Below are 23323 nucleotides of genomic sequence, written 5' to 3' on the forward strand. Positions count from 1 at the left end.
CCTTAATATCAAGGTTGCAGTATAAAAGGTCACATAGTAACCATATAACTGTGTGTGTGTGTGTAATTCCTCAGGTATATCCTGTCCTACAAACAGTCACTATGAGCTGTGTGGCTCAGACTGTGGACACACCTGTACCAGCACTATGAATAACACATGTGAGGGGACATGCAGAGAGGGCTGTTTCTGTGATGATGGCTTTGTAAGGAGTGGAGGAAACTGTATGCCTGTAGAGCAATGTGGTTGCTCACACTATGGATTCTACTTCCAGGTGAATTTGTAACACTAAATGACGCTAACAAATTGCTAATTGTTGTATTTGAATGTAAAGATTTTATTTTCGTGTTTCTAAATAGGAAATTGACTTATGTATTTAAATACAACACAATTGTGTGTAAAAAAAAAAAAAAAAGTGTGTGTGTGTGTGTGTATATATATATATAATCTCAGAGGAGGGAAGTGACGGAGTACAAATACTTCGTTACTGTACTTAAGTAGATTTTTCTGGTATCAGTTTTTTACTCCACTATTTATTTTTCAGACAACTTTTTACTTTTACTCATTACATTTTTACACAAATATCTGTACTTTTTACTTTTTAAAAACCGGCTCGTTACTTTACTTTTTAATCTATTTATTTGGTGAAATACATTTTTCTTTTCACTGCGCGCCGATTTCCTGTTACTGCGTGTCTTTTTCACTCCGCTGGTGTATAAAGTCCTGACCCTCACTCTTTACGAAGATAAGAATCAGCAGGCAGAAGGCAGTAAGAAGTTTGGGGTTAATGTGGATGAGACAGAGGGAGTCAGTGATGAGAACATGACTGAGAACAGACACATTCATGATCATCATCATCTTTTCTCTGCTTGTGTTCTATATGTGGATCTTCAGCCTGGACACATTCATTAGGTAACAACATTTTAATTCGTTTTGTATTATTATACAAAATTTATATTATACAGCCAGATATAAAATATATATATCTGGCTGTCAAAATTAATTATTATTAAAACTAATTATTTTAAACGGCACTATATGTTATTAACGCACTATTAATTCAGCACGCATTTCTGTTTTTACCATTTTATAAAAAAAAAAAGGAAATAAATAACTAAATATAAAAGAGGCGAAATTAAAACCTCCAGCAAAACATACACTTATTGACGACGTCCTTTCTTTACTTAGATATAAAATAAATAAATAAACTCCACAGAAAAATATTTTTAATCAGTAAACTTGTTTTATTTCTGCGCCAAGTCTCAAATCAAACACCAAATCCACCATGTTTTACACAATTAAACCTCTGGGTGGCGTTTTGTGGGTTTTTCCCTCATAATGGCAAAATAAACCTAAATCACTGTTTTTATTGATCGTACAGATAAAAACAAAACATCATTCAAATCTGTAAAATGTCTATGTTATGTCTATATATATATATATATATATATATATATATATATATATATATATATAAATAAAAGCTTTTGTTTTCGTTTGGAAACATAACAAAGGCTCTTAATGATGTCCACACGTCTCTGCACTGTTATAGCCTTTATATTTAATCACTGTACATATGCTTCCATATATATCACATGCTGTACATATGATACATATTTATCTGCACTATTTGCACGATTGCTACTTTTTGCACGTCTGGTAGATGCCAAACTGCATTTTGTTGCTGTGTACCTGTACTATGCAATGACAATGATCGATCTATCGATCTATCGATCTATCGATCTATCTATCTATCTATCTATCTATCCATCTATCTATCTATCTATCTATCTATCTATCTATCTATCTATCTATCTATCTATCTATCTATCTATCTATCTATCTATCTATCTATCTATCATAATGTGAAGTCCAGTTAACAGCTAAAACAGGTAGAAGTAATAACTACTTTTTACTTAAGTACATGTCAGAGCAAAGACTTCTTTACTTTCACCTAAGTAAAAAGGTATAATCAGTACTTCAACTTTTACACGAGTATTTTAAAACATGAGTATGTGTACTTTTGCCACCTCTAATATGTGTGTATATATATATATATATATACAGTGAGGAAAATAAGTATTTGAACACGCTGCTATTTTGCAAGTTCTCCCACTTAGACATCATGAAGGGGTCTGAAATTGTCATCGTAGGTGCATGTCCACTGTGAGAGACATAATCTAAAAAAAAAATCCAGAAATCACAATATATGATTTTTAAACTATTTATTTGTATGATACAGCTGCAAATAAGTATTTGAACACCTGAGAAAGTCAATGTTAATATTTGGTACAGGAGCCTTTGTTTGCAATTACAGAGGTCAAACGTTTCCTGTAGTTTTTCACCAGGTTTGCACACACTGCAGGAGGGATTTTGGCCCACTCCTCCACACAGATCTTCTCTAGATCAGTCAGGTTTCCGGCCTGTCGCTTTGAAACACGGAGTTTGAGCTCCCTCCAAAGATTCTCTATTGGGTTTAGGTCTGGAGACTGGCTAGGCCATGCCAGAACCTTGATATGCTTCTTACAGAGCCACTCCTTGGTTATCCTGGCTGTGTGCTTCAGGTCATTGTCATGTTGGAAGACCCAGCCTCGACCCATCTTCAATGCTCTAACTGAGGGAAGGAGGTTGTTCCCCAAAATCTCGCAATACATGGCCCCGGTCATCCTCTCCTTAATACAGTGCATGTCCCATGTGCAGAAAAACACCCCCAAAGCATGATGCTACCACCCCCATGCTTCACAGTAGGGATGGTGTTCTTGGGATGGTACTCATCATTCTTCTTCCTCCAAACACGTTTAGTGGAATTATGACCCAAAAGGTATATTTTGGTCTCATCTGACCACATGACTTTCTCCCATGACTCCTCTGGATCATCCAATGGTCATTGGCAAACTTAAGACGTGCCTGGACGTGCTGGTTTAAGCAGGTGAACCTTCCGTGCCATGCATGATTTCAAACCATGACGTCTTAGTGTATTACCAACAGTAACCTTGGAAACGGTGGTCCCAGCTCTTTTCAGGTCATTGACCAGCTCCTCCCGTGTAGTTCTGGGCTGATTTCTCACCTTCCTTAGGATCATTGAGACCCCACGAGGTGAGATCTTGCATGGAGCCCCAGTCCGAGGGAGATTGACAGTCATGTTTAGCTTTTTCCATTTTCTAATGATTGCTCCAACAGTGGACCTTTTTTCACCAAGCTGCTTGGCAATTTCCCCGTAGCCCTTTCCAGCCTTGTGGAGGTGTACAATTTTGTCTCTAGTGTCTTTGGACAGCTCTTTGGTCTTGGCCATGTTAGTAGTTGGATTCTTACTAATTGTATGGGGTGGACAGGTGTCTTTATGTATCTAACGACCTCAAACAGGTGCATCTAATTTAGGATAATAAATGTAGTGGAGGTGGACATTTTAAAGGCAGACTAACAGGTCTTTGAGGGTCAGAATTCTAGCTGATAGACAGGTGTTCAAATACTTATTTGCAGCTGTATCATACAAATAAATAGTTTAAAAATCATATATTGTAATTTCTAAATTTTTTTTTTTAGATTATGTCCCTCACAGTGGACATGCACCTACGATGACAATTTCAGACCCCTCCATGATTTCTAAGTGGGAGAACTTGCAAAATAGCAGGGTGTTCAAATACTTATTTTCCTCACTATATATATATATATATATATATATATATATATATATATATATATATATATATATATATATATATATATATATAATTATATATATATATATATATATATATATATATATATATATATATATATATATATATATATATATATATATATATATAATTTGCATACCTGGAACCGTATATGTTTAGCTGCTTTTTTGTTATCTATTATGGAGGTTATTGGTTAAAAAGTCTACATTTGTGGAATATTTTCCATAATTGAATTATCTGCTATGTTGACTGTTTTATTATATTTCTGTATATAGTGATATGCTCATGCATTTTGGTTAAATTCGGTTTTTCTCTTCTACACTCTGTACAAATCTTCTAAAATGGCTATTAAATAATAATATCTATAATCTAAGCTGTTTTTATAGTAAACCCATAGTCTTTTGTTCTTGCAGATCGATGATGAGTTCTGGACTGAACGATGTTTTCAACACTGTAAATGCTTTGGTCTCAATGATCTGCACTGCATCTCTGCCTCCTGCACTCCCACTGAGGAGTGTGTGGTCAAGAATGGTAGACTCGGCTGCTACAGCCAAATGTCAACATGCATGGTCTCGGGAGATCCCCATTATTATACCTTTGATGGAGCTGTGGCTCACTTTCAGGTTAGAACTGATTGTTTACTTTCTAAAACCTAACCTTAACTTTGAGATTTTATAGAATTAAATATTGTATGACGTGGCTGCATGGTGGTGCAACAGGTAATCTCATTACCACACAGTTCCAGGGCCCCATCTTTACTAATTAACTTTAAGTAATAAGAGGTTACTGTTTGTGTGGAGTTTTATTAAATACTCTCCTTATACATATGAGTTTCCTCCGGGATCTCATTTCACTCTGTAGGAGAGCAAATGGTTTAGGGGAGAACAGCGACCAGTTGGGATCAACACAGGGTTTTTAAATTGGGAAATTCTCTTTCACACACATACATGTGCATACATGTGCACACGTATCCTTCAGAGTCTCTCCTCTTATCTTTTTCCCTCGCTCACCAACTCTCCCCTGGCATGAGAGGATATCGGCTACAGCCATATGTGCCCCCAGTCGGTGGACCACCTCGAATTTGTATTGCTGAAGTGCCAGATACCACAAAGTAATCCGCCGTTGGTATCTTTCATTAGATTGAGCCACTGGAGCAGGGCATGGTCTGAACAGAGAGTGAAGGCCTGTTCCAACAGATGGAGGATGAGGACTGCCCAATTGATGGCCAGACACTCCTTTCCTATAATGCTGTACCAGCTTTCATGCACTGACAATTTGCAGCCAATGTACAGCACGTCTGTCTGCAATGCAAAGGGAATAGGGAAGTCAGGAGCATGTAAAAGCAGACCACTGCAGAGTGCAGCTTATACTCGAGAAAAAGCCTGCTGGCACTTCATCTACTGAACCAGATCTGGCACTCCCCTTGTTAGTGAGCTTGGTCAGCAGGCTGGTGACGTCCAAATACATATAGACAAACCTTCTATAATAGCCAGCCAAACCCAGGAACCATCTCACCTCCTTTTTGATCATGGGACTTTTTAGTCTTGGGCAGGCTGCAATCGCTGTGGTCTTATCAATTTGGGGACGCACTTGCCCATGACCCAAGTGAAAACCCCATACATTCACCAGCCCAATTGTACACTTCTTTGGGTTTGCTGTGAGTCTTGCTCACCCTCATGGTTCTCAGGAACGCTCTAAAGTGTTGTAAATGCTGCTGTCAATCATTACTATAGATGATTGTAATCGATGTAGGTGGGTCGGAGAATTTGGTCCTTGAGGTGTTGAATTGTCTCTGGGGCTCCAAACAATCCAAATGGAAGTGTAACCACCTTGGATACTCACCAGTATGCTGTATGTTCTAGCTTGATTGGTTTGGCCTGTGGTGCCTTGGGGATCTGGACCATCACCCCCAACTCCATTAGGGGGCATTGATGTTATGTCCCAATGTCCCAGCTCCTTGCAAAGCCAACAGACTGGCCCAGGCTTACCACTCCCACCTGTGTGGTCCGAATTGTCCACCTGTGTGATAAGAGACACCGACATCGGAAAATGAGAAGTAGGAGTGGGAGGGTGAGGAGTTCGAGGATGAGGGATCAACTTTGGGAGGATTTTCCCCTTTCTCAGTGGGAGGGAAATGAAAGGAGAGTGGGGAGAGACAGGGGAAGAATGAGAGAAAGAGTTAGAGAAAGAAGTAAAGGAATCGCAAGCCCCTGTGTACTCAGCTAGGTGGTCTTCAGCCAGCTGGACCACCTTATCCACCGCCACCGGACGCTAGCACTGGACCCACTCTGTGCGGCGAACCTACCGGTCCTCATCCAGCAGCCACTTTTGGCATGCGTCGCTAGGCTGCTGAGCAAACAGCCGGCCGGGAGTGTCAGGGAGCATAAACACTGTCTATCCTGCTCCGGGGTCCATCCCACACTTTACAAACTGGCAGTCAGCCACACCCCCTCTGCCATACACTCCATTCCATAAGAATGGAGTTCATAAGTATCCCAGTTATCATTGTGCATTTAAATGTACAGTATGTGACCTAAAGCTACAGATCAATGTAATTCTGGGCAGTAAAAAGCAGTTACTGAGAGTGACTGAGTGAGATATAGTAGCGATGATAATAATAAGTAACAACTGACAATTTACTTTAAAATGTATTCTTACCTAAAGTTATTATACCCAATTTATGATGAATTATTTAATCAAATATTCTGTAGGGCACTTGTTCATATGAAATTTCTCAGACATGTGGAAATGTCCATCATGATGGTCTACAATTCCGTCTGGTGGCAACCAACATGCATCGTGGAAGCAGAGCAGTTTCCTTTGTATCCGCAGTGGACATGTGGCTAAATAAACAAGGAACACAAACACAAATTACAATTGGACAAAACAAGAGAGTAAAGGTACTAAAATGTTATATTCCTGCTGCCAGAGAAAAAATGTGTGTTACACACATGATTTTACTTTTGTTTTTCTTTTTTAGGTTAATGGAGTTGAAGTGGATTCATCTGCTTATCACATCAATCATCTTGCAGAAATATATCAGGAGCAGAATTTTATAGTTGTAAATGCTTCACATGAGCTCATGGTCTACTACGATGGCAGTTATACACTTTTGGTCAGGCTGGGCCCAAGCTTCCATGGATCTGTGTGTGGAATGTGTGGGAACAATAATGGAGATCCTACAGATGACAAGACCCTGCCAAATGGAGAACTTGCACCCAATGATGTTGTTTTTGGCAACAGCTGGAAATCAAACATCAGTAGTGCAAGGCAGTACAAATTTAAAACCATAAAAACATTTTTTAAGATAAATGTAGAGCTGTAATTTACATAACATTTTACATAATTTTTGTTTTTTGTTTTTTTGTATTTAAAACCATTTTCACACTTCTATTATATTCCTGTTCCCTGTCTAGATGTGGTGTTATCGACCAGCCTGTTGATCCTAATGACTGCCCCTTCAGAGAGGAGTACTCTAGACTTTGCAGCATCATCACCAACACCAGTGGACCATTTCAGCACTGCCAGTTCCGTATTAACCCTGAATCCTACTTCAGTTCCTGTGTGTATGACATGTGTGCTTACCCAGAGGCATGGGGACAAGACATACTCTGTTCAGCTGTGGAGGCCTATGATGCTGCTTGCACCACACTGGAGCTCCAGATCCCAGACTGGCGCTTTGATCTATCTTGCTGTAAGATTACTAAATTTATGTTCACTGATACAGTATTTAAAAAACGAAAGAGTCTTTTAGATAATATAGGATTAGAGTAATAATACTCTAAGGGAAATGCTATAGTCAATTATATAAAACTATTTTGACTGAACTACTATCTATTCTTCCTCTAATTAGCAAGAATGGATCCCTGTGAGAATCTGAACTGCACTGCAGATGAGTGGTGTGGGGAGAAAGATGGCATCTATGGCTGCTTCTGTAATGAAAATGATCCCAGACCAAACCCTGATCATTATGGTATACATTTCTAAAATATTATTGTCATGGAAACATTCTCCAATTAGTTTATTTACACAAACTCTACTGTGAATTACTGCTTTTTTCATTAGATGCTACTGAAATATGTGAAAGCAGCTCTGGCACCATGTCTCTGTCCCGCTGTCAGCTGTTTGAAGCTGGTTTTCCTGCAAATAACCTCCACTTAAATGACCCGAGCTGCAAAGGAACAGTTTATGATGGCAGACTCATGTTCCACTTTGACAATGATGAACATATCTGTGGCACAAATCTTACGGTACACCTACAGTGCATTAGGAAAGTATTCACAGCGCTACACTTTTTCCACATTCCCACATGTTACAGCTTCATTCCAAAATTGATTAAATTCATTATTTTTCTCAGAATTCTACAAACAATCCCCTCTAATGACATGACGTTTGTTTGAAATCTTTGCAAATTTATAAAAAATAAAACAATATAAAAAAAATTACATGTACATAAGTATTCACAGCATTTGCTCATTACATTGTTAAAACACCTTTTTGATGCTTCAAGCTTGCCACACCAGTTTTTGGGCAGTTTCCTCTTTTCAGAACCTCTTAAGCTCTATCAGGTTGATTGGTCAGCTTCAGCGAACAGACATTTTCAGATCCCTCCAGAGATGTTCAATCAGGTTAAAGTCTGGGCTCTGGCTGGGCCACTTAAGGACATTTACAGAGCCACTCCTTTGTTATCTTAACTGTGTGCTTAGAGTCATCGTCCTCTTGGAAGATAAACAGTCACCCCAGTCTCAGAAAGCTCTGAAGCAGGTTTTCATCAAGGACGTCTCTGTACATTTCTGCATTACTGTTTCACTTGATCCTGACTATTATCTCAGTTCCTGCTGCTGAAAAACATCCCTATAGACTGATGTCATTTGACAGGTGATGAGCAGTGCCTGGTTTCCTTCAGACATGACAACTGGCAGAAAAGAGTAAAATTTTTGTTTGGTCTGAGAGTCCTTTTGGAGCCTTTTGGCAAACTCCAGGCAGTGCTGCAGAGATGGTTGTTCTTTTGGAAGGTTCTCCCCTCTCCACCAAGAAACGCTGGAGCTCTTTCTAAGAGACCATCAGGTTCTTGACCATAACCTAATGACTAAGGTGATTCTCACTGATCACTCGGTTTGGCCGGGCAGCCCACTCTAGACAGAGTCCTAGTGATTGCAAACTTCTTCCATTTACAGATGATGGAGGCCACTGTGCTTATTGGAATCTATAATGCTGCAGAAATGTCCTGTCCCCTTCCCCAGATCTGTGCCTCGATACAATCCTGTCTCAGAGGTCTACAGACAATTCCTTGGTCTTCATGGCTTGGTTTGTGCTCTAACATGCACTGTTAACTGTGGGGCCTTTTATAGACAGGTGTGTGCCTTTCCAAATCATGTCCAAACAACTAAATTTACCACAGATTAACTCCAATCAAGCTTTAGAAACATCTCAAGGTTGATTAATGAAAACTGGATGCACCTGAGCTAAATTTTGAGTGTCATGGCAAAACTTTTAAAGCTTAGAGTATGTACATGTGTTTGTTTATTTATTTATTATTCTATTTTAATACATTTGCAAAGCTTTTAAGAACACTTCTTCACATTGTTATTATGGGGTATTGTTTCTAGAATTTTAAGAAAAATAATGAATTTAATCAATTTTGTAATTAAACTGTAACTTGACTAAATGTGGAAAAAGTGAAGCGCTGTGAAACCTTTACGGATGCACTGTATCTCTCTATTGTGATTGGTTTAATCTGAAATAATTAATTTATAATCCGTATTACTTGTTGGTTATAAAGTCTAAATTAAATTTTGTTTTATTGCAATAATACTCTCAGGCCAATGGAACCCATTTTATTTATGAGAACCGAATCCAAGGGGAAGTAGACTCTCCAGAAGGTCCTATTCACAGGGAGAAAAGACTGGAACTTTATTTCTCCTGCATGTACCAGCTCACTCAGACATCTAGCATGGATACTGAGCTAAATTCTGTTCAGAGGTAGGAAGGCTTGCAGTTCACTAATAAAACTTTTTGAAAGGGATACATTTACACACTCATAATCATGGTGCCTATTCTAATTAGTAATAATATTGTACTATCTCAAAGCATTGTGCACAAGGCTCTTCCAGATGGAAAGGGCATGTACCAGGTCAGGATGATTCCCTTTGAGGATGCTGGCTTTTCACACCAGTACACTGGCAGGGTGAATATAGAGGTGGGCCAACAAATCTACATAGGAGTCTTTGTTCAAGGAGTGGACAGCCATCAGATTGCCACAGTGATAGATTCATGTTGGGCCACACCTGTAAATGAAGCAAACTACACTCTCCGCTGGGACCTGATTAATCACAAGTAAGTAACTTTCTTTTTCTCTGGACATAAACATTGACCAGGCATAACTCTATGACCACCTGCCTATTATTTTCGCTGATAAAACAGTCATGACCTGTAGATCATTAAAAGCATAATGTTCTTTAGAAATTTGAGCTACAGGAGCTCATCTGTTGGATTGGACCACACGGACCAGCCTTTGCTCCCCACATGCCACATCAATGAGCCTCGGGTGCCCACGACATTGTTGCCAATTCAGAACTGTTCCTTTCTTGGAGCACTTTTGATAGATACTGACCACTGCAGACCGGGAACATCCCACAAGAGTTGCAGTTTTATATATATATATATATATATATATATATATATATATATATATATATATATATATATATATATATATATATATATATATAATATCTCTCCATAATAAATATAATCCACCCATTAACAGGTGCCACAATTAGATAATTAGTGCTATTCACGTCACTGCTCATAATGTTATGATGTAATACCTGGTGTGTGTGTGTGTGTGTGTGTGTGTGTGTGTGTGTGTATATATACACTCACCGGCCACTTTATTAGGTACACCTGTCCAACTGCTCGTTAATGCAAATTTGTAATCAGTCTATCAGTCTAAAAGTCTATCAGCAACTCAAATGCATTTAGGCATGTAGACATGGTCAAGACGATCTGCTGCAGTTCAAACCGAGCATCAGAATAAGGGAAGAAAGGTAATTTAAGTGACTTTGAATGTGGCATTAGTGTTGGTGCCAGACAGGCTGGTCTGAGTATTTCAGAAACTGCTGATCTACTGGGATTTTCACGCACAACCATCTCTAGGGTTTACAGAGAATGGTCCGAAAAAGAGAAAATATCCAGTGAGCGGCAGTTCTGTGGGCGCAAATGCCTTGTTGATGCCAGAGGTCAGAGGAGAATGGCCTGAGCTGCACCATGGAGTAGCTCAGGCTCTAAGTGCACTAGAGCTCAGTCTTAAGAAACTAATTCCCTTAAGAGACTATATGGAAGCCTGGAAAGATCTCCCAGCAATGTCTTGCAGGGTCCTGTGCACTGTAGACAAAGGCTATACGATTCAGTTCAGGTCTCGTGCGCCTCTGTTTAACGGGGTGTGCCCCACCCTGGTGGGAACCGGTCAGGCCATGTCTTCACAAAGTGTGTGGTTGCGGCCCTCGTCCCTCTGAGACTTCAGGGTGTCCGAATTCTAAATTATATAGACAATTGGTCATTATTGGCTCATTTGGAGCAGTTAACAGTCCGGCATCAAGAGGTCGTTCTCGCTCATATGAAGGAGTTGGAGCTACAGCTGAATGCCAAAAAGCGTGCGCTGTCTCGGTTACAGAGAACCACTTACTTAGGCTTAGTGTGAGATTCGACCCTCATGCGGGCGCAGTTATCTCCTGCTCAAATCTTGTCCATCCTAACGGCCACCAGGAGAGTGAAAGAAGGCCAGTCTTTTCAATTCATGTTTATTTGTATAGCACTTTTAACAATGAACATTGTCTCAAAACAGCTTTACACAGATAATGTGGTGATTAAACGTAAATATGTTCTTTGTAAGTATGTTTGTCCCTGATGAGCAACTGTGGCAAGGAAAAACTCCCCGAGATGGCATAAGGAAGAAACCTTGAGAGGAACCAGACTCAAGAGGGAACCCATCCTCATCTGGGTTGCACCAAATGTCCATTTGAAGCAGAAATACAATGCTGCGGGGTACAGTGATGACGATCAGAAGCAAACTGCACTCCCGAGTCAGTGCAGCAGACCGCCGACACCAACTACAGTCCAATCCATCCTCAAAGCACCCGTTCTACTCCGGAATTACATGGAACCACCCAAGGTGTTGATAAGAGACCGTCCCAAGCTGCACAGAAGTGTGAAGATCAACGGAGGGGAGAAAGGCAGGAACAGTGGTCACTGGAGCCTCAGGAGCATGTTTAACTCGACAGAGAGAGAGAGAGAGAGAGAGAAAGAGAGAGAGAGAGAGAGACAGGAAGAGAAGGATATGGATTATATTATAGTGTCCCTATTGGTGTATGAAAGTTTGTCACTGTGCAGTTTGGACTCTGGCAAGACTCGCTATGGCAGCATAACTAAAAGGGAGAACCAGAAGGTAACACAGACATGAGGGATCTCTGGGATAAGAGACGACCCACCACACCACCGTCAACAAACCCGAGGGGACGACAGCATACAAATATACCAGTTCACCAAACACTCTATATCCATGCTCCCTCCAGATCTGCTCATTTACCTAAGAAAAATATCTACTGATAAAAGGCTTAACTAAATAAATACGTTTTCAACCTCGACTTGAACACTGAGACTGTGTCTGAGTCCCGAACACTGGTTGGAAGGCTGTTCCATAACTGTGGGGCTTTATAAGAGAAAGATCTGCCCCCTGCTGTAGGAACCAACAGATAGCCAGCACCTTTTGATCTAAGTAGGCGTGGAGGATCATATTGGTACAGAAGTTTACTCAGATACTGTGGCGTGAGACCGTTAAGTGCTTTATACGTCAGTAGTAATATTTTATAATCAATGCGAGATTTGATTGGGAGCAGTGTAGATGATTAAAACAGGGGTGATGTGGTCATATTTCCTAGATCTAGTGAGGACTCTTGCTGCTGCATTCTGAACTAACTGAAGCTTATTTATGCACCTACTCGCACACCCAGACAGTAAAGCGTTACAGTAGTCTAATCTAGATGTTACAAAAGCATGAACTAGTTTTTCTGCATCCTGTAACGACATCATATTTCTAATTTTAGCAATATTTCTAAGGTGAAAGAAGGCGATCCTGGTAATATTATTCACGTGAGACTCAAAGGAAAAACTCGAGTCAATAATCACACCGAGGTCTTTGACAGTCATACACGCTAAAACAAAAACACCATCCAGAGATGCTACGTAATCGGAAAGTTTACTTCTAGCTGCATGTGGTCCTAGTAAAAGTACTTCTGTCTTATCTGAGTTTAGCAGAAGAAAGTTATCGAGCATCCACTGTCTAATGTCCTTTACACACTGCTCAACATTGTTAAGCTAATCTCGATCATCTGGTTTTGCTGAACTATACAGCTGTGTATCATCAGCATAGCAATGGAAGCGAATCTCATGCTTATGAATGATTTCACCATATATATATATATATATATATATATATATATATATATATATATATATATATGAGAAAAGCAGTGGGCCTAAGACAGATTCTTGAGGAACACCAAACTTTACCTCATAGAGTGTGGAGAACTCACCATTTACATCAACAAATTGATAGCGATCAGTCAAATAAGACCTGAGCCAAGAGAGAGCCGTTCCCTTTATTCCAACAACGTTCTCAAGTCTAGCAAGCAGTATAGTGTGATCAATGGTGTCAAAAGCTGCACTAAGGTCGAGCAAAACAAGTAAAGAGACAAAACCCTGATCAGAGGCCAATAGCAGGTCATTTACCACCTTAACTAGCGCCGTCTCTGTGCTATGATGAGGCCGAAATCCTGACTGATACATTTTAAAAATGTTATTCATAAGTAGGTGTGAGCATAACTGCTGTGCTACAACCTTTTCCAAAATTTTGGCTATGAAGGGGAGATTTGATATTGGTCTGTAGTTGGACAGCTGACATGGGTCAAGGTCAGGTTTCTTAATTAGGGGGTGGATTACTGCCAGTTTGAAGGATTTTGGTACAAAACCAGTGCTAATGGAAGTTCATTATTTTTTAAACAGGCTCAATTACCTCTGGAATGATCTGTTTAAAGAAACTTGTAGGCAAGGGATCGAGAATGCAGGTTGATGATTTTGATGAGATTAATAAAATTAAGTCATTCTCATGAATAGGAGTTAAGCTTTGTAGTTGATTGTCTGCTATAATGACACTGCTGTCTACAGGGTTACTTGTAAAATAATTTGGCTTTATATTAACCGTCTGGATTTCTTGCCTGATGTTTTCAGTTTTATTATTAAAAAAGTTCATAAAATCATTACTACCTATTAATGGTGTGCATGTTAGCGCAGTGCTTTTATTCCCTGTTATTTTGCTACCGTGCTGAATAAAAATCTAGGATTATGCTTGTTATTTTCTATGAGGGTGGTTCCATGCTATTTGAAATACTGGTAATTTAGTTTGACGCCATTTACGTTCTAATTTTCGAGTGGTCTGTTTTAAGGTGCGTGTATGATCATTATACCACTGTGCAAATTTTTTCTCCCTGATCATTTTGGTCTTACGGGGAGCTACATCATCTAGAGTGTAACGTAACGTTGTTTCTAGATGTTCAGTGGCCCAGTCGAGCTCTGCGGTGTCGGACGGAGATCTATCTAATATCATAATTATTAAGATTATTAATCTTAATAAGAAGATTATTAATAAAATGCGCTGCTGTAGCTGAAGTGAAAGTACGCTTAACACGGTAACGTGGTGAGCTAGAAATGCAATGACTGAGGCAGATTTTAAAAGAGATGAGATAATGGTCTGAAATAGCTTCAGACTGTGGACGTTTTTTATTTTTAATCCAAATGTTAACAACAAATCGAGAGTGTGTCCACCATTCTGATATATAACATTCTGATTAATTCCAACTGACTCTAGAATGGACACAACTGCTGCTCTTAAGGAGTCTTCCTGATTATAAAAATGAATATTAAAGTCACCAACAATTAATGCTTTGTCTAAAAAAGTAACTAAATTTGTAATGAAATCTGCAAATTCTATCAGAAAATCAGAGTAGGGCCCTGGGGGTCTATAAATAATAATTAGTGGAATTAACTGGCTTGACCTGCTTTCGAACACTGAATATTTTATTTTGGTGTAAAGAACTTGTTTCGTCTTTTGTATGACGCTTAGATTATTATTATAAATAGCTGTGACTCCGCCTCCTCTGCCATTTAAACGGGGTTGGTGTATGTAACTATACCCAGGAGGATACGCCTCATTTAATGCTACATATTTATTCTATTTAATCCATGTTTCTGTCAAACACATTATATTAAACTCCTGGTCGGTAATAATTTTGTTTATAGTAAGCGCTTTTGATGTGAGAGATCTAATATTCAACAATCCAATTTTTAGATCAGAGGTGCTGGCTGTGCGTTCAGTCCTATTTGATTTAATGTTAATCAGGTTACTTAAACAGACTTTCTGATAATTCCTATATCTTGGTTTTATATCTTGGACAGACACAGTCTCAATATGGTGGATCCTGAGTGACGACTCTGTGCAGCCAGCAGACGGTCAGTTTAGCCTGTCTGTCTGCTCCCTGGCCTTGGCTCTAGACAGTCGCTTGTTAACTAGTGCTGTTCTGAGACTATTACCTATACTACAAGAAATGAGAGCAGCACCTTCCCGGGTGGGATGGATACCGTCCCGCCCTAACAGGTCAGCCTTGCCCTCAAAAATGCTCCAATTATTAATGAAGCCCACATTATTTTTGGAGCACCACTCGGACATCCAACAGTTCAGCGACCATAACCTGCTGTAGGCTACATCGCCACGTCGCATTGGGATGGGGCCAGAGCATATTACAGCATTGGACATTGCTTTCGCTAATTTACACACCTCTATAATATTACTCTTAGTAACCTCTGACTGTCGAAGGCGTATATCATTAGCTGCTGTGTGAAAAACTATCTTAGAGAACCTGTGCTTTTCTAAGAACCTAAGCTGACCTGCTATGTCCGGTGCCCTGGCTCCCGGTATACACATGACCTGTGCTGCTGGTGCCCCTAAAGGTCTAGCTAATTTCACGTGCCTCAGAATGGAGTCTCCTAAAACCAGAGCTCTTTCAGGTTTCTCAGCGGGTGCTTCACTGAGGAGAGCAAACCTGTTGGACACAGGGGAATGGTGCTCCCGTGGGCGAGCCTTAGCATTAGCTTTGGCTTTGCGAGTATGCCGCCGAGTCGTCACCCATTCGCCCCGCTGCGAGGGCTCTAATGCCGGAGTCGGGGGAATATTACCTTCACCTAGGGCATCCAGACTTTCCCCTGCAGAACCTGGACTGCTCTCACACTCACTACTTCTCTCTAGACTCTGGATGCGCTACTCTAATGCTAAGATCTTCTCCGTCAAAGAGCAAACTAGCTTGCACTTCTCACATATAAAATTATCGCTAACAACTTCACACACTGAGTGAACTGGATGTTCGCCATAGTAGAGAAATTACGTACTTTAATGTTTTTACTGTAGTGTGTGTTCGTAGTTCTGGTGAATGTCCTCCACTCACTGCTTTCAAACCCTCAAACAGGAAAAAAAGCGCTCTTCCGAAAGCAAAAATAGTCGAGACGGAGCCAACGGAAAGTGAAGGATGCAGGAGATCAACACGATATTTTGATATTTTAAAGCGATGAAAGCGCGAAAAAACTAACTGTAAAAAAGTTTTATACGCTGATACAAACAAAATTCCCGGTGAACAGTTCAACAACAGGAAACAGGAACTGACGTCTTTTACTGTAAAGCAGTTCCAGAGACTGCTGGTTCTAATGGCAGTAGCATTCAATGTAGTTCCACTTAGCCTTCTGCACATGAAATCCCTTTAGTGGTGGCTCAGGACCCGGCGATTCCCTTGGAAAGGCAATCCACTCCGCATGATCAAGGTCACATGGCAAGTGCCTGTGTGGGACTTGGCTATTGTCTTGGAGGCCCAGTCTTAATTTCTCTTTGAGCCATTGACCAAGGTGCCTTTAAGGTTCCTCACAGTTAAGACTGTGATCCTCTTGGCCATCTCCTATAACTAGAGTAGCGGATCTTTTGGGCCTTCTCTGTGGCCCCTACTTTCCTGAAATTTACTCCAGGCATAGCAAGTGCCTTCTTCTACTCTAAATCAGGGTACATTCCCAAGGTACCCTCGGTTGTCCCATGACCTGTTATGCTCCAGTCATTCTTCAGTTCTCCCTTTCAGGCCCCAGACCAGGAACAGCTTAACCGACTGTACCCAGTTTGAGTTCGACTCAGTGTTGCAGCCTCTAAGGCTTTGTCCTCTGGAGCTTCCCTCCAAGACATCTGCAAAGCTGTGGGTTGGTCCAACCTACTGACCTTTGTGCCACTCCTGATCCCTCTGTCCCTGTGCCCATCCACACTAGGCAGGGATTGGTCAGTCTGTCATTATTGGACTCTTGTTCCCAAAGCATTGTTGAAGCAACTCGATTTCATAAAGGGGAACGTCTCCAGGTTACTTATGTAACCATGGTTCCCCGAAGGGAACGAGACGCTGCGTTTCCATGCCTATCTGCCAGCATCCCTGCAGCACTTCCTTCCCTTTTCCGAAGCTGTCGACGGTTTTACTCCATGTGCTTTTATAGCTTGCTTGTCATGACTTTACCCTGCCGGTGATGCTGTGCTTTTCATTGGACTGATTACACGTGATTCAGAGCATGGACAATGCAGAAGTGTTCCCAAAGTGTTGTTGGCACAGTGTCTTTCCCTTGGAAAAAACTTATTTGTTTTGCCAGAATTAAGCATTTAAATAATCCTATTTCTGGTACCATCTGGGGACTTAGAAAATAATTAAAAAAAAAGGATAATTTTTCATTTTAATTATGTGAGAAAAGACTTTTAATTTATGTAAGTGAACAACAATATGATGCTCATCTGTCCCAAACAATACTCATTTAAACTTACCTTTTCATAGCCCAGTACAGTAAGTGCACAGCAATATCACAAGCTATACCATGTTGATTAAAATATTTGGACCACCATTTAAAGACAGCTCTATATTTTTAGGTGTCCTAATGCAAATGATGGCACAGTGATGATGATTGAGAACGGTGTCTCCACAACTGGACGATTCTCCTTCAAGATGTTTTCGTTTCATCATGATGAATCCAAGGTTTTCCTTCACTGCAGCATTCACCTTTGCCTTCTGAGAAACAACAACTGTACAGTGGTGAGTGAATACACTTCTGAACTTGAGGAAGTATGTTTAACATGCACCATTTAATAGTGCAGACAGAAACTGAAACTATTTAAAATAAATAAACCTGCTTGCTGAACCACTGAAAATGACAGAAAATAATAAATACTTTTCTGTGTGTTGTCTGCAGCGCTGTTTCAGTGGACATCACCATCGTTCAAGCAGATCTGTGGACGTCCATGATAGGGCCTTAATTTCCATGGGGCCTTTTATCTGGTCCACTAAACGCTAAGGTAAAAAAATAAAGCTAACCTGGGAGTGATGCCTTGTTGTTTCACATTTTACTGTTTTTTCTATTTTACCATTCATTAGATTGTAGTGAACGGAAGTAACAATTCACCATAAAGACAAGATCACAATTTATTGACAATCATGCAAAAGAAAATGATACGCTCTTTGAACTCTATGGTTTACATATCAGGACATAGCACTTATAATATCTTAAAAATAGGATAAGACAACCTCAGATGAGCAACACATGACATACTGTATTTGTCATTTACAAAAATCAAGCCAAAATGAAGAAGAGCTGCAGTTTTGGAGATGCTCTCTGACCCAGTCATCTAGACCGGTGGTTCCCCACCCCCGAGCCGCTGGCTGGCACCGGTCTGTGGGTCATTTGGTTGCACAGAAAGAATACATAACTTACATTATTTCCGTTTTATTTATTATCTGATTCTGAACAATGTTTTATTTTGGAAAATTACCGGATTCTCTCCGACACATCTGTCTACACTAACTCTTGATGCATGTAAAGAGGCCTCAGTCACATGTCTTACCTACATCTGCTACCTTCTCAAAGGGGCTGCTCCGACTGGTAACACATAATACATTACCCGCTAAATTGAAACCCATAAGTTAGCAAAATGAACAAAAAACACAGTGGAATTTACCTATTTATTTTCACGTATTTATCCACCACACCTTAAAGGCTGGTTCGTGAAAATATTGTCTGACGTTTATCCGGTCCATGGCGCAAAAAGGTTTGGGGACTGGTCTAGACATCACAATTTGACCCTCGTCAAACTCGCTCAAATCCTTACACTTGCTCTTTTTTCCTGCTTTTAACACACCAACCTTGAATGCAAAATGTCCACTTGCTGCCTAATAAATATATCCCACCCACTAACAGCTGCCATGATGAGATAAGATAATCAGTGTTATTAATTTCACCTGTCAGTGGTTATAATGTTGTGCCTGATCGATGTATATCCACATACAGGTTCAGTTAATCCAAATGTGATAATTCACATGAAATCCCAGAATATATTGTGATACTGTGAGTCAGATCAGGTTGATTGGGAGGATGCAAGACAGTAATACAATCGATGGCAACAGTTGCATTACAAAATTACACAAGTCATAATTTAATTAATCAATATGTGGTGAAGCTACAAACTGTACATATAGGTATTTCACACCTACCTTTTCCATTTTTACTTTATTTTTTGTTAAATATGCATGGTTGAGCATGTGGTGTTGCAATTCTTCCAAGCCTGTATTTAGTTCAATCTAAGAACTGAAAAGGACCAGATGATTTTTACATATTTATGATACATATTTCATTCTATAGTTTTAAGTGTACTTTCTATTTCACATGACTGTTTGTAGAACTCTATGAACACCACTGGACACAGCTGGCATTTCAACTATACAAGAATAAAATAATAATCCAAACTTTAGAATAAAAGTATAGACTGTCATATTACTGACATTAATAATAATAATGAAGCAAAATCTTTTTTTTTTCTTTTGCTGTTTAGAGGCGTGCAAGCCCACGAGGAAACGAAAAGGCCTTTAATTGATTTCTTGGGCATCTAGATAATTCTCTGAATGCAAAGTATTTTAATAAATCATAAAGCAATTTTATTACTCCATAAACACAAACATCTTGACTTATTATTAATTATTAATTATATTAACGATGAGGGGGTTAAGGGTGTGAATGAAATTAGAACGCATGTACCCTGAGGAACAGTACAGATTATACTGACTGGCTGTAATGAATAGAATGTAATGAAATTAGACTGTAAATCAATGTTGTGTGTTTAAATAATGTGAAATATATTCTTCAGCCCATCAAATGATTCTATTGTGATTTAGAAAATTATTTTCATGTTTGTGTTGCTGAATAAATCAATAAATAATCTCTAACTTGTAATTTCAAAATCACTGACTTATATATGGGTACATTTTTGTTCATAAATCTTTATTAAATTCTTCCCAATTACAGTCGGTACTGAGAACGACTTGTGGCTTACAATTCATGAGGCTTGAAGCTGTTATTTAAATGGATCAGATAGCGAGTTGCTCACTAATCAGAGCTTGCAAATCACTCAACAAGCTCAAAAATATTGGTGTGGATATAATAGCTGATTTTTTGTTCCACAATGACAGATAGAAGAGAAGCAGTTGATTTGGCAACAAATGCACTTACAATGGCATCCACAAGATTTATTTTTAAAGAAAAGCTCAACATTGTGAAGAAAGGTCACAAAAACTGTTAAAAACGGTTGTTACACTTTTACATGAAGCATCATAATCATCATCCTTTTTTCGACTTCTACCATTAGGGGTCGCCACAGCTGTGCAGAAGGCTATTGTGTTAACACATTCCGAAAAATTTCATTAATGAAGGCCTGGAAGATTGCTGATTAGTAAGGCCATATGGCATTAACCTGTATTCCTGGTGCCCCCTGGTGGTGTGCAGTTTTTCATACCTCCTTGATTCAGATCTGATTATAGACGCTGCAGAGGTCTAGCTTGAGGAAGTGTTCCTTCTGAGCTGTGCGAGGGCGGACAGCACCAGAGAGAGTGGGTAAGGGACCACGGTAATCAATGCATGGTCTTAGACTGCCATTCTTTTCTGCAGCTGCTGGGGATGTAGAGGGACAAATAAAACCAACTGCGAGTTCTTCCTCTATGTATTATTTTATTGCCGTGGTTTCAGGCATGAAAAGGGGAATACCCAGCACTGGGGTGGGGTCATGTTGTATGTAACTTAATGAAACAGTCCCAAGGTTGATGAAAAGGTAGAATGGTGGCTCTGTACCTAATAAAACTCTTAAACATGTTATTCTTTATACATGTTGGTGGGCACGGTGGGCATTGGACTTCTACAGATGTCAAACGACAGAGTAGTTGTCTTTATAGTGTTCAAGCAGGTTGGGGACAGTTAATTTAATTTCTTTTGATGTCAGGAGATCACTGGATTATGGGATTGAAACCAGGAAAACCCTAGGATGATGGATTTGGTTGGTGAGGAGATGACATTAGTTTTTTTTATATGAAATAGTCTCACACCAATAGTCACTAGGGAGGTTTGTTTAGTTATGTAGCCTTCGTAATCCACCGCTGTGATCCTCTAGAGCACAATGCAAGGGACTGTGGGGATCTTGAGTTCTTCACATGACAGATGGTGGACCCTTGGTGGACCCAGAGTCTATGAGAGCTGAGAAGACCTGGGTTCTATTAGCACCATTCACTTGTGCCAGTAATAAGAGACTGGAAAGACCAGGGTTAGGGCTCACTTCAAGTTCTCATGGATGGCCCTGGTTCCATAAATCCATGTACTGTGATAAGGTGTTCTGCACTGTAAATTACATACTGCCATCTAGCATCCTTTCCGGTTAACAAGGTTAGCATGTGTTTGCATTTAGCAGTTTTCTTGCCAAAGGCTTCAGGTTGATGGGAGACGTAGACCTTTCATTGTCTAAGAAATCTACAACAGCAGCCTGCAGAACCATCAAATTTGTCAGGTAGAGTCATTTTAGGTTATTTGGGTCAGCCGGCTTGCATAGGGTTTGCAGGAAGAGTGTGTTAGCCACTTGCTGAGCCTTGAGCTGCTCATAGCATTTCTCCCTGATAGGCGATGACAGATTGTAACTGCGGTAAATCTGCTGGATTTCCATAAAGGTAAATTATTCTGTGACGCTGAAGCAAAGACAGACAGTGTGAAATTCATGCATGGATTAGAGAACTAAAAAAAAAAAAACTAAGTCCATATACAAAATCCATAAACAGGGTCAATAAACAAACAAAGTTCGTAAAAGACAATCCAGGAGGTAAACAATTCCAATAAACACAAAAGAGAAAGCGTGTGGTTGATAAACATAATTAACATGGGAAAATGTAGATTATGAAATGCTTTGTAATGTAAAACAAACACAATACTTCGCAAAACGATAGTAGCATGAGCATTGGTTAAGTAGGCTAAAAACAGAATGTGTTTCTTGAACTGGAAGAGCTAAATATTCAGGTGACAGTTCCCCCTGGTGGCAAAGCAGGAAAATAGTAGCAGGAACTGTTACAACTGTGCATGATCGGAACCACAATAAAGTATATTTGACTTGATTTTACTTATTGTAAAACACTTTGGGTCAGCTTCTGTAGCATTAAATGTAGACAATATAAATAATGTTTGATTATTAAATGAAATATTATTTAACTCTTCCCGTGGGCTCACCACCTGCAGGAGGGACCGTAAGGGACGGTGCTGTGAGGATTGGGCAGCAGTCAAAGGCGGGGGTCTGCTTAGACTGCTGCCCCCGTGACCTGAAATACGGATAAGCGGGAGAAAATGAATGAATGAATGAATATTATTTAACTGATTGTTTTTAGGTTGTTGGGTTGTCAGATGGAGGAGAAGGAAACATTCTGGAGTGAATTAGATGAAGTGGTAGAAGGTATACCTAGGCATGTAGGTGAAGGGAACATTGGTGATGAGGAGGTGATGGTAGGTATGCCTTTCAGGAGAGGAATGTGGAAGGGCAGATGGTGGTTGATTTTGCTAAAAGGATGGAAATGGCAGTGGTGAATATGTATTTTAAGATGAAGGAGGTTTATAGGGTGACGTATAAGAGGAGGAAGGTGCACACAGGTGGACTATGTTCTATGTAGGAAATGCAGCCTGAAGAAGAGTGTAGTGTTAGGTTCGGGGAAGAGGTCAGACAGGAGCTCGGTGGTGGTGAAGAGGTGCTGGATGATTGGGTACATACTGCAGGAGTGATGAGGGAGGCAGTTAGAAAGGTACTTGCTGTGACATCTGGAAATAGAATGGAAGATAAAGAGAATGGGTAAGGGTTAGGGTTGTAATGAGGAAGTGCAGGAGCATAAGGAGAAAGAGGTTTGAGAAACAGAATTGGGATAGACAGAGAGATGAGAAAAGTAGGCAGGAGTACAAAGTTATGCGGCAGCAGGTAAAGATGGATGTGGTGAAAGCAAAGGAAAAGAAGATGAGAAGATGGTCTTTCCTGTGGACTGATTATACACGTGATTTAGAGCGTGGACAACGCGGAAGCTTTCCCAAAACGTTGTTGATGCAGCTTGAGTTCCCTCAGGGAACCACTGCTACAAACATAGAAATGTTACATGACAATAGCCTGTTTGGAAATATTCCAACTTAAT

General features: G+C 39.9%; 1 protein-coding gene across 2 annotated transcripts in view; it reads left to right on the top strand.

Annotated features, from left to right (window-relative positions):
* The window catches only part of LOC310716353 (alpha-tectorin-like), a 32320-nt gene extending 12234 nt beyond the window's left edge, over window positions 1-20086 (top strand). For both annotated transcript variants that reach the window (XM_083523480.1, XM_083523479.1), the window contains 12 exons: window positions 75-271; window positions 4091-4300; window positions 6389-6577; window positions 6658-6950; window positions 7094-7371; window positions 7531-7650; window positions 7743-7927; window positions 9499-9659; window positions 9768-10013; window positions 17728-17890; window positions 18048-18150; window positions 19681-20086. In XM_083523480.1, the coding sequence (XP_083379606.1) occupies window positions 75-271; window positions 4091-4300; window positions 6389-6577; window positions 6658-6950; window positions 7094-7371; window positions 7531-7650; window positions 7743-7927; window positions 9499-9659; window positions 9768-10013; window positions 17728-17890; window positions 18048-18149 (2144 nt within the window). In that variant the 3' untranslated portion in view covers window position 18150; window positions 19681-20086. The remainder of the gene's footprint in view (window positions 1-74; window positions 272-4090; window positions 4301-6388; window positions 6578-6657; window positions 6951-7093; window positions 7372-7530; window positions 7651-7742; window positions 7928-9498; window positions 9660-9767; window positions 10014-17727; window positions 17891-18047; window positions 18151-19680) is intronic.
* Window positions 20087-23323: the final 3237 nt, after the last annotated feature.

The sequence above is a fragment of the Silurus aristotelis genome (genome assembly GCF_946808225.1).
Source record: "Silurus aristotelis genome assembly, chromosome: 21".
Taxonomy (NCBI): domain Eukaryota; kingdom Metazoa; phylum Chordata; class Actinopteri; order Siluriformes; family Siluridae; genus Silurus; species Silurus aristotelis.